The sequence below is a fragment of the Ovis aries genome, chromosome 2 (assembly GCF_016772045.2).
Source record: "Ovis aries strain OAR_USU_Benz2616 breed Rambouillet chromosome 2, ARS-UI_Ramb_v3.0, whole genome shotgun sequence".
NCBI classification, from domain to species: Eukaryota; Metazoa; Chordata; class Mammalia; order Artiodactyla; family Bovidae; genus Ovis; species Ovis aries.
In genome coordinates this window covers 170,210,942-170,228,574 of record NC_056055.1, presented here as the reverse complement: position 1 = coordinate 170,228,574, position 17,633 = coordinate 170,210,942, and the positions used below count along the sequence as shown (strand labels likewise).

The following is a 17,633-nucleotide window of genomic DNA, read 5'->3' as shown; positions in this document are numbered from 1 at the left end:
TATGTTTTCTTTTTACTACCTCGATTTTTCTTCTTCTTCCTTCTTTCCTTTGTTCCATTTTTTCTCTCCTTTCTTTCATTCTTTTAGATTTTCTTTTTGCAAGGCAATTTGATATTATAAAAGTAAAAAAAATCTGGTTTCCTGAAAAATTAAATGATACAATGTAGATAAAATTTACACATTATCTAAGATAATTTAATTCAAGTGATAAATAATATTATGAATACTAAATTTAAAAATTATGTATGACACATCAGTATAAATATTTTTGTTTTTCTGCCCAAAGGAAAAATGTTAGACTAAAATTTCTGTATACCTTTAACAAAGTGATTTTCTTCTGCTAGTCTTCCAGTGTGAAAAAGCAGAAAATATTTTCTTAATTGATGATAATATAACAAATTTTTCATTTTTTTTAACTCTTTAATTAATGTTGCTGGTTAATCTATATTCATCTAATCCTTTTCTTGAAATTGTATAGGGTTAGTTTGGAATTATTAAGTACTAGGTTGGAAGTTTATTAATTTTCCTTCCACTTGTTCCATGGCTTTCCAAGTGGAGCTAGTGGTAAAGAACCTGCCTGCCAATGCAGGTAGATGTAAGAGATGTGGGTTTAATCCCTGGGTTAGGAAGATCCCCTGGAGAAGGACATGGCAACCCCCTCCAGTACTCTTGCCTGAAGAATCCCATGGAGCCCTGTGGACTACAGTTTCATAAGATCACAAAGAGTTGGACATGACTGAAGCAACAGCATGCATGCATGCTGGATAGAACTTGAGCAGGAAATAAACTTTTACTGTTAAAAGCATCTGAAATTTTTGCTTTTTCATAGCAGTAAAATCTGGGAAATGCAGTCAAAGAAGAGAGAAAAAAATAATTTGGATTGTTAAATCCAATTAAACTACACCAATTAAACTACTATGGAGTTTACATGGACACACAGGGACATTACTAGATGGTCAACACCAAAAACAGATTGATTATATTCTTTGCAGCCAAAGATGGAGAAGCTCTATACAGTCAGCAAAAAGAAGACTGGGAGTTGACTGTGGCTCAGATCATGAACTCCTTATTGCCAAATTCAGACTTAAATTGAAGAAAGTAGGGAAAACCACCAGACCATTCAGGTATGACCTAGGTCAAATTCCTTATGATTATACAGTGGAAGTGAGAAATAGATATAAGGGACTAGATCTGATAGACAGAGTGCCTGATGAACTATGAATGGAGATTCGGGACTTTGTACAGGAGACAGGGATCAAGACCATCCCCATGGAAAAGAAATGAAAAAAAAATAAAATGGATGTCTGAGGAAGCCTTACAAATAGCTGTGAAAAGAAGAGAAGTGAAAAGCAAAGGACAAAAGGGAAGATATAGGCATCTGAATGCAGAGTTCCAAAGAACAGCAAGGAGAGATAAAGAAAGCCTTCCTCAGCGATCAATGCAAAGAAAGAGGAAAACAACAGAATGGGGAAGACTAGAGATCTCTTCAACAAAATTAGAGATACCAAGGGAATATTTCATACAAAGATGGGCTCAATAAAGGACAAAAATGGTATGGACCTAACAGAAGCAGAAGATATTAAGAAGAGGAGGCAAGAATACATAGAAGAACTGTACAAAAAGATCTTCACAACCAAGATAATCACGATGGTGTGATCACTCACCTAGAGCCAGATATCTTGGAATGTGAAGTCAAGTGGGCCTTAGAAAGCATCACTATGAACAAAGCTAGTGGAGGTGAGGGAATTCCAGTTGAGCTATTTAAATTCCTGAAAGATGATGCTGTAAAAGTGCTGCACTCAATATGCCAGCAAATATGGAAAATTCAGCAGTGGCCACAGGACTGGAAAAGGTCAGTTTTCATTCCAATCCCAAAGAAAGGCAATGCCAAAGAATGCTCAAACTACATACAATTGCACTCATCTCACACACTAGTAAAATGCTCAAAATTCTCCAAGCCAGGCTTCAGCAATATGTGAACCATGAACTTCCAGATGTTCAAGCTGGTTTTAGAAAAGGCAGAGGAACCAGAGATCAAATTGCCAACATCCACTGGATCATGGAAAAAGCAAGAGAGTTGCAGAAAAACATCTATTTCTGCTTTATTGACTATGCCAAAGCCTTTGACTGTGTGGATCACAAGAAACTGTGGAAAATTCTGAAAGAGATGGGAATACCAGACCACCTGACCACCTGACCTGTCCCTTGAGAAACCTATATGCAGGTCAGGAAGCAACAGGTAGAACTGGATATGGAACAACATGTTGGGAGCCAGCGTGAGGAACTCCGCCCATGGCAAAGGTCATGAGGAAGGAAGCTTGGCATACGCAAAGGCGTGATCAAGCCTCAGGAAACCCCCTGTTCCCGAGCATCTACCCCCAAAACCAGAGTACTTTACGGGGAGCTCTCCCCCGTAACCATTTCTCTCAGAGAAGGAGTTAACTTGCAGCTCCAGTTAATAAAAATTCCTGGGCATGATGAGTGTTTCAACTTACGAACACTGAGGGTTCTCTGGCCTGCCTGATCAGGCTCGTCCGGCCGCATGTGACTGTTTACAGCCTCCCAACTGTGAGAGGCATGGGATGTTTTAAAACTTTCTAAAAACAGACTCTTTTGAGAAGTTAGAAGATCATTAGTATAGTATTAGTAGGATGATTAGGAATTATATTGGTGAAGGGTTTTTTCATTTGTCCTGCCAATAATTACTGCTAATTCCCTGCCCTGGGTGTGACAAGGATGTCTCAAGTCAAACCTCTCTGCTGACAGACTAGCTTGTGTGACGACCTCTCAACCATAAACAGCACAGAGAATTTGGAGTATTAGCATAGGGCTTTTTTCATTGATGAGTCAATGATTGCCATCAGGCCTCCATATCCTTAGGCACCTGGGAATATATTAATCAATGTATTTGGAATATAGAAAAGGAAATATAGTAGTTTTTTGGTGTTAGCAATACTAGACTTTTTGAGTTAATGAACTTTCTCTTTTATTATAGACCACTGTACTTTGTTATAAATCACTATGCTATGTAAAAATGTAACTTTATCAGTATCTTAAAACAAAATAGATCTTAAGGGGAACATTGGTGAAGCGTTTACATTTGTTGAGCCAATATTTGCTTCTAAATCTCCGTATTCCTGCCCTTATAATGAATATTACTAGCATATAGGAGAAATAAGTATTAACCTTTAAGATTAATCATGTTAAACCTTAGGTTAAGTAAATTCCTTTCTTGATTGTAACTCACTACACCCTCACCCTATAGGAATGCAACTTTATTTGGAGGGTGGCGCCTGATTTAAGAAAAAATCACCCCTGGAAAAATAAGTTTTCTGGTTAACTGACCAGTATCAGAAAGGGCCATAAAATGTCAGCAGACCTCATGGCCAAAAGATGATGAAACTCATAACACCTTTGTATAATTTTATATGAAGCACCTGATTGTGACAAGGGTCAGGTCTGCTGACCCCCGCGTGACTCTGTATTCATCCCTATGTATAACAAAAAGGTATATAAACAAACCTGAAAAATAAAGAAATCGGATCAGTTTCTGGAAAGACTGACTCCCCGGTGTCATTTCTGTCTCGCTCCCCGTTTTCCTGGCTGAATTCCCATCTGAAATGTGGATACTCACCAAGCCTGCTAATTCTGCCTGGGCTTCTGAGATCGGACTGGGGAGGCCTCAGTGCCTCCTCTCCTTTGGGAGAATGGAAAGACGCCTGTGGCCTACATAGGTGGTGATTGGTATTCCATGTAAACCAGTTGTTCAGCCTCTTTTTTCCACTAATTCTCCTACTACACTATCTGTTTCTAATCTCCCTCTATATCTGTAATTAAATAAGTTTTTTCCAGGACGTCGACTCCATCCCCACCTTCGAATCACCCTGGATCCACCAGGGCTGGACCCCGGCAACAACAGATTGGTTCCAAATAAGGAACTAAATGGCCTCTTGATGAAAGTAAAAGAGGAGAGGGAAAAAGTTGGCTAAAGCTCAACATTCAGAAAACTAAGATCATGGCATCTGGACCCATCACTTCATGGGATATAGATGGGGAAACAGTGGAAACAGTGTCAAACTTTATTTTGGGGGCTCCAAAATCACTGCAGATGGCAATTGTAGCCATGAAATGAAAAGACGCTTACTCCTTGGAAGGAAAGTTATGACCAACCTAGATAACATATTGAAAAGCAGAGATGTTGCTTTGACAACAAAGGTCCATCTAGTCAAGGCTATGGTTTTTCCAGTGGTCATGTATGGATGTGAGAGTTGGACTATAAAGAAAGCTAAGCACTGAAGAATTGATGCTTTTGAACTGTGGTGTTGGAGAAGACTCTTGAGAGTCCCTTGGACTGCAAGGAGATCCAACCAGTTCATCCTAAAGGAGATCAGTCCTGGGTGTTTGTTGGAAGGACTGATGCTGAAGCTGAAACTCCAATACTTTGGCCACCTCATGCGAAGAGGTGACTCATTGGAAAAGATCCTGATGCTGGGAGGGATTGGGGGCAGGAGGAGAAGGGCACGACAGAGGATGAGATGGCTGGATGGCATCACCGACTTGATGGACATGAGTTTGGGTGAACTCCAAAAGTTGGTGATGGACAAGGAGGCATGCTGGATTCATGGGGTCACAAAGAGTCAGACACGACTAAGAGACTGAACTGAACTGAAGGATTATATTAAAGGCCATGAACATGTTCCAGAATCAAGGGAAAATAATGTGACTCCATCAAGGCCTCATAACAACAGTTGTCCCATATAGAACTCTGTAATGACTGTTTTTTGTTAGGCAGTGCCACCTGTACTCTCAAAGCACAAACTGACTTTGAATTTTTATAGAAAAACGTGGTATCTGCGTTTTTTTTTTTTCTTCCCCCATGACATGACTAACATGGCGAAAACTAGAACAAGCTGTAACTTGTTACCTGGAATAATAGATAGATATTGATATGACAGATTTTCCTGGCCTTTACTCTTCCAAACGACATGCACATTTCATGTTTTGAGCTTTGACAATATGCCAAGGGGCAGAAAACAAATAAGGGACGTGAGGTGGTGACCTGACTCTTGAAATGTGGACAACGTAGGCTGCTAAACTGAATTGCTCAAAAGCCCTGCCGAAACATTGTGATCTGTTTGAAATCTCTTCTGACAACTTCCTTGGGCTCATCTCAAATATTCTGTATGGGGCCACTGGGTCGCTGGTCCACATGGAGGGGTGTTGCCCAGTCTGACAGCAGAGCTGGAGAAGACTAAACCCTGTCCTCTCCTTTCAGCAAAGCCAGCAGTTTGAGAAACCAGAGCCTTATTTAGTTGTTGTAATGTAGGAGAATGATTCCTACGTTTTAAAAATGTGTGACAGAAATAGAAATCATTATCTCTTTCCCTTAAACTCCAACAAAGGTTTTTCTAGGACCTGTACATTTCCTTATGTTTTCTAGATCCTCACCCTAAGGACCTAGAAAACAATGTGAAACTTTTAAGCAAATAATTAGATGGAACAATCACAAAGCCAAAGAAAACGACAAAATGCCTAATTTTCAGATCATTCTCTTAATGAATTCCCTTCGGTACTTGTATATTCATTTTGCATCCTTCTGCATTTTTAAAATCTATTTTGAAAATGTTTCGAAAGCTAGTTCCTGTGTATTTTCTGAGGTGTTCAAGGGTGGACCTGCTGCCCTACCCTTCTCTCTTGTCCCTCATGGGACTCGAGCTGGACTTTATTTATGTAGTTCCCTTTTTAGTCACTATTGCTATTACTATCATAGCACTTCTAATTATTTTTTATGCCATGTTTTGCTTATTTTTAATAATGAGCACTTTTTAAGAGCATCACACTTTATTTTTTTGCCTCCAAACTCCCTAAAGTCCAAATTATGCCAAGCTCTGATCATATTATATGATCTGTTTCAGCAGTTTTACAATTCTATTTTTTTTAAAGTATTTACTGTGTTGAAAACAATATTCTGTTTTTTAAATTGGTATTACATTTTTTAATCCTTAAAATAACTTTAGTAAGTATAGGATCAGTATTTCCGTATTAAGATGACAAATGAGTCAAAAGAAGAAAAGTGAAACCAACAAAATAAACTGCCATCTTGATATACAAGGTCTTCTATCTCTTGGCTCTTTTTTGTGCCCTGTTTACCAACAAATCACTTCTAAAATGTCATGTTTTTAATTAAATAATTGTCTTCCTATCCTTTGTAAATTGGGATTCATTTTAAAATTTGGTGTTTAAACGCATTGCTTCTTATTCTAGCAGAGCACCATGTCATCACCTGACATCAGGAGGAGAAGAAGGTGACAGAAAATGAAATGGTTGAATGGCATCATCAGCTCAATGGAAATGAGTCTGAGCAAACTCCAGGAAATAATGAAGGGCAGGGAGGCCTGGCTTGCTGCAATCCATGGGGTCAAAGAGTTGCATACAACTGAGCAACTGAACAACAACTGTGTCATCAAAACCTTTTGAAAATACTCACATGATTGAGAAAATTTGTATGTCAAATGTTATTAGTGTTCCTCTACTGCTTATGAATACATTTCAAATTTTAGCTAGACAGCCTATGTGCCTCAGAACTATTTCAGTGCATAACATCATTGTCCAGCACTCCTCCAGAAGCACCGCTAACCTTACACCGCTCACATCCCCAGAGTCCCTGCCACATTCTTTCCTGCCTCATCTCTTTGCTCAGATAGATTAGAGTCCTTGAAGGGCATGGGCTATACCTTACTTTCGTCTCTTTCATTCTTTTCTTTTTTTCTTTCTTTTTTGACAGGAGGAAATATCAGAGTAAAAGCAACAAACAAAAAGCAAGGAGAAGAGAGAACAAAAATGAGTACAATTAAGTTCTAACAAGTTAAGAGAGGTAAATTAAGCCTATTTGGTTTCTTTTGTAGACAGATATTTAACCTCAGCTCTAGAACACTCAGGAAACAGTGTTATAATAAATAGTGGTATAATAGTTTTAGAAGAAATGATAGAGATGAAAAGGAGAACCGAAAATCATGATGACTCAATCTTTTCTTCTGACTCCTAAAATTTTTGAAAATGTATCAAGGAAGTAAGATGTGGTATTACAATGATGACAAGAAGTTGCTCATATCATATGCTGTCAGATCTCACAATACAGGCACTAGGACAATATATTTTAGCAACATTAGTTAACACATATTACACACAGAATGCCTGCTAGCTGTGTAGCAAATAGATACTTCAAATACAACTTCTTACTTGAAGAAATTTACGATCTGCCAGAGAGAAACAGACATCTACATTTAGAGGGGCAGGAAGTAGAACAGGCAGCATTCCCAAGTCAGTTTCAAAGAAATATGTTCCATGTCCAAAGACCAAAGAAAGATGAGAAGTCAATTTAATTCTAACCATAAAATATGGACTATCATAATATGAAAAATGTAACCACACACATGCAGATGATCAGATAAAGGAGATAACTGCATGGAAAACCTTGTTTCTCAAGAAAAAAAAAAGAGAGAGAGAGAGAGAGAGAGTGAGAGAAATGATGCCCAAATAAATCTAACCAAATCAAAACAAGCAAACAGAAACAAAGGGAAACAAGTAATAGATTGGGGAAAATGTTCATGCTCATAGCAGGTTGTTTTTAGCTTCTGTTGAAATGAAGAAGTAAAACATAAAAACTAACAGTGCTAAATTGTTTTTAACCACATGGAGAATTGGTCCTCCTATGGGCAAAAAGCAATAACATATTTTATGAGAAATGTCTTGAAATTCTGCCACACCATTATTTTCAAAACAGTGTGCACCTGAATTGATATGACTTCAAAGGCAGTGTAATATAAAAGTTAGAATTTTTTGGTTCTCCCTTTTTGGTTGACAAACAATGATTTTAAACTTGGTTTTTTTTTTTTGAACAAGAATGTGAATTACACAGAAACTTATTTTTAGAAAGTAAATATTTCCCAAGTTTCACCAATAATAGTAATCATTCATCTTTCAGCTTCACTAGTCAAATATTTTAGTCTGTTTTGTTCACTGAAAAAACCTTCAGTGCCTAGGTTGTTTTCTGGGATATCAGTTCAGTTCAGTTCAGCCGCTCAGTCATGTCTGACTCTTTGCGACCCCGTGAATTGCAGCACGCCAGGCCTCCCTGTCCATCACCTACTCCCAGATTTTACCCAAACTCATGTCTATCAAGTCGGTGATGCCACCCAGCCATTCATCTTCTGTTGTCCCCTTCTCCTCCTGCCCCCAATCTCATCCAACATCAGGGTCTTTTCCAATGAGTCAACTCTGCATGAGGTGGCCAAAGTATTGGAGTTTCAGCTTCAACATCAGTCCTTCCAATGAACACCCAGGACTGATCTCCTTTAGGATGGACTGGATGGATCTCCTTGCAGTCCAAGGGACTCTCAAGTATCTTCTCCAACAACACAGTTCAAAAGCATCAATTCTTTAGTGCTTAGTTTTCTTCACAGTCCAACTCTCACATCCATACATGACCAGTGGAAAAACCATAGCCTTGACTAAATGTACCTTTGTTGACAAAGTAATGTTTTTGCTTTTGAATATGCTATCTAGGTTGGTCATAACTTTCCTTCCAAGGAATAAGTGTCTTTTAATTTCATGGCTGCAATCACCATCTGCAGTGATTTTGGGGCCCCCTAAAATAAAGTCCGACACTGTTTCCACTGTTTCCTCATCTATTTCCCATGAAGTGATGGGATCTTCGTTTTCTGAATGTTGAGCTTTAAGCCAATTTTTTCGCTCTCCTCTTTCACATTCATCAAGAGGCTTTTAGTTCCTCTTCACTTTCTGCCATAAGGGTGGTGTCATCTGCATATCTGAGGTTATTGATATTTCTCCCGGCAATCTTGATTCCAGCTTGTGTTTCTTCCAGCCCAGCGTTTCTCATGATGTACTCTGCATATAAGTTAAATAAGCAGGGTGACAATATACAGCCTTGATGTACTCCTTTTCCTATTTGGAACCAGTCTGTTGATCCATGTCCAATTCTGGGATATAGTAAGTGTTTAATACAAATTTGTTGATGAATTAATATAGCAAAAAAAGATAGCCAGTATTTTTGTTATTTACAAAGGCACGATGGAGAGAAATCAAGGGACGGACACTTGGGACTCTAGTTCTTATAGACTGTGGCTCTCCTAAGCTAGGTGTTCATAATAAGAAATAGATGGAAAAGTTAGGCACCAGTAAGCTACATATATGCCCTGATATACTCTGGTACATTAAAGTGTCAAGAAATAGATTATAAAATCACAGAGAAAAATTAAACACAAATATTTAGTTGTGACCCCGCTGAAGGGTCTGAATAGAACAAAGGCAGGAGAAGGGGAGGTTTGCTTTCTCTGTTTGAGCTGGGACATCCATCATCTCCTGCCCTTGCAAATCCATGCTCCTGATTTTTGGTTCTTTGGGCTTGGACTGGATTAACTCCCAGGTTCTTAGGCCTTCAGGTTTGGACTTATTTATACCACCAGATTTCCCTATTCTCCAGCTTACAGACAGTAGATCCTGGGATTCTTGGCCTCCATAACTGGATTAGTCAATTCCTATAATAAATGTCTCTCTCTCCATGTACATATACATCAATATATAGCATATGTAATGTATGATATATATCTATTACTTCTTTCTTTTTCTGGTGAACCCTGAATATTTAATTTTTCTCTTAAAAAAGCTCAGTTATGTCTAAGTCAACTAATATTTACTATTCATATGCAAGAGTAATCTTGACTTGAGATCAGTGAAATGAGAAGATTGAAGTGGAAAAAGGCATGAGAGACATTTGTGTGAGCTATGTAAGCAAAGACGTTTAGGTGTGGAATGGTCCCATGGCTATGTGGCAAGGTTGTTATATGTTCCTGTGTCTGCAGTGATAGAAGTAGGGTAGCTACTAGAGGGTGAAATGTGCTGTGGGTGTTGCTGGGAGATAGTCCTGTGGAGGCTGGCTTATGCTTTAAAAATAACTTCAAGTCAATATAAATAAAAGTCTGATCCTAGGGAGAAATTTAAGAAGAAGGAAGACATAGCTAACTTGCTATTGAGTTCACAGATTTAATAATTTCTGCATCTCACAGCAAAAATTGTTTAATAATACATTGCTTTTAAAATAATACCTATTCATTTTTTTAAAATTTGGCTTTAACATTGTTCAATATATACACTTTAATTAATGTCAAAAGTCTCTCCAAATAAACCTTAAAAAAAGCATTAGATTTTCATTTTTTCCCTAGGCTTTTCTTTGGGATTTTCTTTTTCTTTACACATAGTAATAAGTGAAAATAGCCATTAAGAGACAAAAGTGAAGGCTTTCAAAGAACAAATCTATTTCTCAAATTGAAAGACAAGGTAATAAAATTTCTATGTATAAAAAACTGTCAACCTCATAGATCTGAATGCTTTATAGATTTTCCAGAAAATTATAACTTCTATACAATTAAAAGCTTTCCTTCTACAAAATAATATAATAATAATAATAATGTAGTACCAATAAAACTACTATCTTACCTCTTAAAGCAATTTCTGTTTCCTGTAAAGGCTTTTAAATGAAATAATACATAGTGGCTTTTCATTAAAGATATATGACCACTACCAAATGAAATCTGAAGCTAAAATCTGTGCTTCCAAAAGTTTCCCCTTATGAGGAAACTGACCACTAGAATGATGTCTGGAGGGCTTAATATTGTCTTAGATGAGAATTTTTATATGAGCACAGACAGTTTATACTAAATTTATTTTTATTTATTTACATTTTAGTACCAAATGAATTATAAACTACTTCAGTGTAACTAGGAAATTTTCCATATTCTATAAATTTCACCTCTAGGAAAAATGAGTATAAAATCTGAATCATCTATCCTTCATAGTTCCTTAACAATAGGCTTTAATAAATAGTGAAAGAATGATCTTCTTGAATATTTACATTTTCTTTGTCATGAAAATATTTTTCCCTAGATCCCACTTCTCCTTGAAATTACCATGTTTTTCATTCATTTAATACACTGTCAAGGATTCAGAAAGGAATCTACATTTTTTTCTACTCTCTTTCCTTTCACTTACCCATTTATAGTCTGTTTTCAACCAAATAGCACTTGCAAAACATCTCTCATTATGACCATCTACTTGTAAAATTCAATAAATCACATTGAATTCTTAAGCTCTTTGAAGTGTCTGGAGTTGACATTCTTGGACACACTCCGTTCCTTTGACTTGGAGGTACCTACTCTTTGACAAGCTCGCTCCACATTCTATTTCTTCTCATTTACATTTGTTGATTCTTCCATAACACAGCATAAAACACTGATGTCTCCTAGAATTCCATCCTTAATCCTCCAATCTTCTTTCCTATAAATGCACTCTTATGTCATGCAGAAAATATACCTCACAATCTGGCCCACAAACATCTCATTAGTATTCTCCCCCTACCCATTATACCATATAGCTATGTTCTAATCTCAACAACCTTCACTTTTTATTTGCAGACCTAATCTCTGACTGTGCTATTCCTCTTTCAAGAAAGGTTTTCAGCCATTTCCCCCCCCTAAAATTACTAAACATTTTTTCAAAATACGGTTAAAATATCACTTCATCTGTTAAGCCTTTCTCTCTCCCACTAGTCATCATTAACTGATCTCTGTTCAGCTGTTTTCCCACAAACCTTCAGTCATATTTCTTTTATAACAATTGTCAAACGGTATTTTAACTTTTGAAAATCCATTCATCTACCCAAAATGAATTTCATGTTCTTCAAAAATAAAAACCTTATTGGAGTTAATCAGCACAAAGAAAGCAGTACAGAAAAAGAGTTTTAACCAGGGCATGGACTTTAGAACCAATGAGGTGTTTACTAAGCCAGTTTTAGCTATTATTAATTCTTCTTCTAATTATACACAGGGTCTCACTCATCATAGGTTATCAATACATATTTGGTGAATGGATTAATGAATGAATAACAGAATATCATCTCTTCTATGCTTCTTTTCATGGCTTAAATCACTTGAGAAATTCAGTAAGCATTACTTGTACCATAAAATAAATTTTAAAGTGTAGAAAATCACAACACAGACACAATTTCAATTAAGTCCAAAGCAGATAGAAATGAAGATACACAAACGTGTATCAGGTGTTTGTGCTGAACCTCTCCAATTAACCTATATTTCCTGGCTGAGTTTATCAGAAGCTGATTATATCTTAAAAGGTTCAGTGTCTCTGATGATACATAATAAGAGTGAAGGAGAACATTAAAATGGGCTCTTATGCCCACAAGAGATATTTACTCTGGTGCTGATACAAGGCATTTGCTAGATAGGTAATTTCCTGAGACCTATTGATGGAGCAGGGGTGCTGAAAGATCATGTATACTTTGCCTGAGAATTGTGAGAAAGGGACAAGACATACAAAGACTGGGCCCCAGAGCAGGTATTGCCTGGGTCCTTAAAATGAGGTACTGTAAGTACACAGACCAATGTTTGGCCAAGGATCTCCCTGGATTTACTAACTCTTGAACTATCATCCACCATTTTTCACCTGAAATGTTGACTCCCACCACCAACCTTTTGGTGTGGGATCTCTGAAGCTGAACTCCAGGGCTTTCTTCCACATGCCACTAAGTCACTTTTAACAGCAAACTCCTCAGCTCTGCCTCAGATCCCTTTGGCTACACATTCTTTTCAGCATCCTATGGAATCCTCTAACTTTGGCATAAATCAGGTTCCAATGGCACTAGTGGTAAAGAATCTGACTGTCAATGCAGGAGACAAAGGACATACAGGTTCAATTCCTGGGTCAGGAGGATCCCCTGGAGTAGGAAATGGCACTCCACTCCAATACTCTTGCCTGAAAAATCTCAAGGACAGGGGAGACTGGCGGCTATAGTCCACAGGGTCGCAAAAGTCAGTCTACAGACCACAGAGTCAGACAGGACTGAGCGACTGAGCACAATTTATGTTTCCGCTTTATCTCCTCAGCCCCTCCCCAATTCTACAGTTACCTTTCATTCTAGCTGTATTAATCCACTCATAGTTGCCTAGAGAGGCCACTAAGTCTCACATTCTTGTCTCTGTTTATGTTCATTTTTATTTTCAGGATGTTTTTCCCAGTCTCACTCAACTACCTGAATTACATGGACAACAGGAGGTTGCTTTCTCTGTAAAGCCTTCCATGTATTCCTATCTCCCATTCTAAACAAATTGCTTGCCCTTTAAAACTCCACCGCCCTCGTTTTGTTTTGTTTGGTTTGGTTTTTCTTCTGTTCACATCTATACTATCATAGGTTAATTAGTTTCTTATGAATTTCTAAACCACCAATTAGTAAACTCTTTGATGTTCAGGATAAATTTCATTCACTTTCATTTGTCTAAGATGTAGCACACTTTCGGGGTCTTATCAATATTTGCTGAATAACTGGAGGAACTTAGGTGGAGGCAGGACAGAGGTAATAACTAAAAAGGTATCTTATCTCTGTCTTCAGCTGCACAAGGCGCTAAACCTGAATATGAATGAAAAAGTGAATCAACGTTTTTGCATGGAAGTTTATATAGACTAATATTTAAAGGGATATTTCTGATTGCATTTTATGTAGGAATGAATATTTGTTTAACACATTCAAATATCTTCCAGAAAAAGAAAAAAATACTTTCCTATATGATTATTTTAATCACTTCCCAGTTTTTCAATTATTGTGTAAAAAAGAATATTTACTTGAATAACAAAATAGATGACTACAAAAAAAATTATAGAGTTTTGAAAATGAAACATCTGAATTTTAATACCATTGTGCCTTAAAACTACCAGTAAGTACTCTGTTGCTGCTGCTGCTAAGTCGCTTCGGTTGTGTCCGACTCTGTGTGACCCCATAGAGGGCAGCCCACCAGGCTCCCCCATCCCTGGGATTCTCCAGGCAAGAACACTGGAGTGGGTTGCCATTTCCTTCTCCAATGCATGAAAGTGAAGTTACTCAGTCATGTCCGACTCTTCGCAACCCCACGGACTGCAGCCTACCTGGCTCCTCCACCCATGGAATTTTCCAGGCAAGAATACTGGAGTGGGTTGCCCTTGCCTTCTCCTCTGAGATACTGCCATATGCTATTATTGGGGGTTGCCAATCAGGACTTCTGTTTACATGGAATATTTATTAAGGAGGATGTCAGATATGGTTCATCTCTAAAGCTCAATGCAAGATGCAAAAATAACTTGCATTGTTATAAAGGTTCATAGTTACCCAAAATGTGGTCCCTGAAATTTCTCAGAGGAAATAAATGTATTTGTTAAGAACCAAAACAATGTGTGTCATCACTGCTTGAAATAAAAAAGTTACTAAATAAAAGCCACTTTTCCAAATATAGCATCTAGTATAGTAATAGAGTCTAGAAACACCTGCTCTGTCCTTGTCTAATTAAAAGCCACTATTTCTAGCAAACATATTTTTATGAGACAGTTCCACAAGTATTTTTCATTCCCTCCATTATTTTTCTAGACACTAGCTGACCGTGGTGCATACATGAGCAAAGCAAAGGTTAAGTATGTATGACACAGATGAACCCCGAGATTAAGTATACACTGTGAAATGCATGTGGATGTTCATGATTTAAACCAACGGACTGTGGCCTGAAATGATGTCACACAAAGCTTAGCGGTAAATGGAAGGTTAAACCTACTTGCATCTCGGCTCATTAAACGCAGTTAAAGTGCAAATCCCCTCATTCTGACAGTAGTGATCACAGGGGTTCTCTTTCTGGTCACAGCGCTGACTTTTAAACCCCACAGAGCATCTGCAGAATTTCAGTAAAATACAGCTAAATCAAGTGTCTGACTTTTTTTCCAAATATATTTCAAGTTTATTTCATACAGAGATATTAATAGTAGCATATTAACACAGTTTTTCTTAGGTATGCTCACTTCTTTCTCATATACAATCATCACAATCTACTCTGACAATGAGGGGAACAGAATGCAGACGTGAATCCTATGTGGGCATCATCCTTCTGGTTAAGCAGTGATAAAATTCAAAATAGAATTCACATAAGAGGAATAGTCTTATTTCAAGTTTTCCACTCTGGATAATCAAGTGTTTGAAAAGAAAAAAATGTTAAGTTCCAGATTTACTCAGGATTAGAGAATCTGTAATACTTTCCAAAGATTTAGAAACCCAGAGTCAATGTAATGTATTTCAAAAGAGACAAGGGCTTAGTAGGTTTACATAATACAACACTCTAAATCTGACACAAATATCGAATAATACTATACTTTTGAAAAGACACCTTATGTACTTGGAAAAGAGTGGCCCTAAGTACCAAAGCATTTATAAATATGATTATGTCTGGGTTTCACATATCTAAATAAGGTCAGTTAAATTAGAAGCATTTTTACAGGCATTTCCAAGTTCGAAGATGTCTGAATCTTTGAAATAGGTATGATGCTAAGGAGTGAATGATCTCTTCCTTATGAAATCAATAGCAAATTAATGAAGGGGAAAGTTCTGTAGTACATGAACCAATGAGGAACAATACTTGATCAGAGATGTCCATGAAACATTCATTTAAAATATGTTACCCCAAGAATGGAGAACAATAGAGCAGAGATTCCATGCACATCTAAAGTCATATTATAAAATGTCCACAGTATTATAAAATACTCACAAACACACAGGTACATTTGTCTCTGGGTCCAGCTGGCATGTGCCTCCATTGTAACAGTAACCATCACATAGCTGGCAGCTAGAGGCAATCTTTCCATTAGTGCAGCTGCAGCAACAGAGAGAAAAAAACCCTCATTGTTATTGGCATGATTGTTGTTGAAAGCTCACACAAATTCTCTATAGATGAGGATATTCATCATAGAAGAGTAATGAAGCAGCTGGCTAAAAGGTTTCCAAAAAGACTTGCTGGAGGCAAAGATTTTTTTTTAACAGAATGATGACATAAAATTTTCCTTTTGGTAATTTTCAAATTTTCAACCCATTAGTTTACAATAAAACATAATATAGTTAGATACAGGTGTGAAAAATATACCTTGGGATCTGTCATTTACACTTTAGGGAGATATCAGTATCTTATTTCCTTTTCATACTACTTGAGTTTGGTGACTTTTTTTGCTATTTATAAACCACATTATCAAATACTCTGGAAGCAAATGCTTCAGCTCTCCCTTCTAAACTGAAAAGTCTGGTCCAAAGAACTATTATGAGTTTTAGACTCCACATTGTGCCTGTATGTATAGAACTATCCTGCAGTCACTTTTATACCACTGTTTATCCCTGAATATGTACAGTAATTAATGTCAAACTCTTTTTATGCTAAAGGAAAAAAGGTAACAATTCACTGCAAAAATAAACAGTAACTTTATAGGAACGATATGCAATATGGCAACAAAGTAATGAGGTAGGCTTTCTTGGAAACATTTTGGAAATGATTCTAATTTACAGTACATTGCCTGTCTGAGATAAGAATAAAAAACTGTGCCTACTGCTACATGGAAAAGAAAAAGTATAACAAGAATAGAAAAAGTACAGAAATTTCTCACTTGTCATGTTGCATTTTTAAATAAATAAATACCATTAGACTGGACATTGAAAATTGTTGGGGGAACAGAGTAAAGTGCATTGACATTCCAAATTATTGAGGAAACCTCTTCCATGAGAAGTATGGTAACAGCCTTGGCCAATAGATCATGTCAATACTCTGGTTATGAGATGATGTCAGCACTAATTGCTATGAAGTAATCAATGGTATCACAATAAATCTGGAAATAACCTCAATAAAAAAAAAAATCAGGCTGAAATATCATTGGCTGATCACTTTGCTTCTCTTCATGACAGACGTCTACTGCAGCACATCTATCAAAGGGTAATGCCCAAGGAGGTTGAGTGCTTAGGTGCTCAGTCATGTTCTACTCTTTGCGACCCCTTGGACTGTAGCACGCCAGTCTCCTCTGTTCATGGCGATTCTCTAGGCAAGAATACTGGAGAGGGTTGTCAGGCCCTCTTCCAGGGATCTTCCCAACCCAGGGATCGAACCCAGGTCTCCTGCATTGCAGGCAGATTCTTTATCGTGTGAGCCACAAGACAAGCCCAAGAACACTGGAGTGGGTAGCCTATCCCTTCTCCAGGAGATCTTTCTGACCCAAGGAATCAAACAGGGGTCTCTTGCATTGCAGGCCAATTCTTTACCAGCTGAGCTACAAGGGAAGCCCAATGATAGGTTAGATATTTGCAATAATTGATTGACTATCTTATAGTTTATTTTTTATTTTCATATTTATTTGACCTAGTGTGGGTGGTAGGGTTGCTGGAAATGTACTGAACTGCTTATATTTTCCCAGGAATTTGATTTAAAGATTTTTTTTTAAAGAACATGGATTTAAATATCACAGTTCTTTTCAAGATGAACAGAAGCAGTGAGTCAATTATGTTCTAGATGGGAAAAGGAGATATGTGAAAGTGGAGACAAATGTGGGGAAGAAGGCAATGGTTAAAGTTTCAAAGATTTAACAAAGAGTATCACATTCTTTATGATTTATAGAGGCATTTGAATATGGAAGCAAAGTGAGGCAAATACATTTTAATGGCATTGGTGTCTGATATGTTAAATGGAACTGGGGGACTTTTCCTTGCTCTCCATGGCCAGCCT

General features: G+C 37.4%; 1 protein-coding gene across 1 annotated transcript in view; it reads right to left on the bottom strand.

Moving 5' to 3' along the window:
* Window positions 1-17,633, bottom strand: part of LRP1B (LDL receptor related protein 1B) — a 2,196,232-nt gene that overhangs the window by 40,096 nt on the left and 2,138,503 nt on the right. The window contains exons 86-87 of the mRNA XM_060411151.1: window positions 15,645-15,749; window positions 14,664-14,777 (exon numbers count right to left, since the gene is read on the bottom strand). Of these exons, the coding sequence (XP_060267134.1) occupies window positions 14,664-14,777; window positions 15,645-15,749 (219 nt within the window). The remainder of the gene's footprint in view (window positions 1-14,663; window positions 14,778-15,644; window positions 15,750-17,633) is intronic.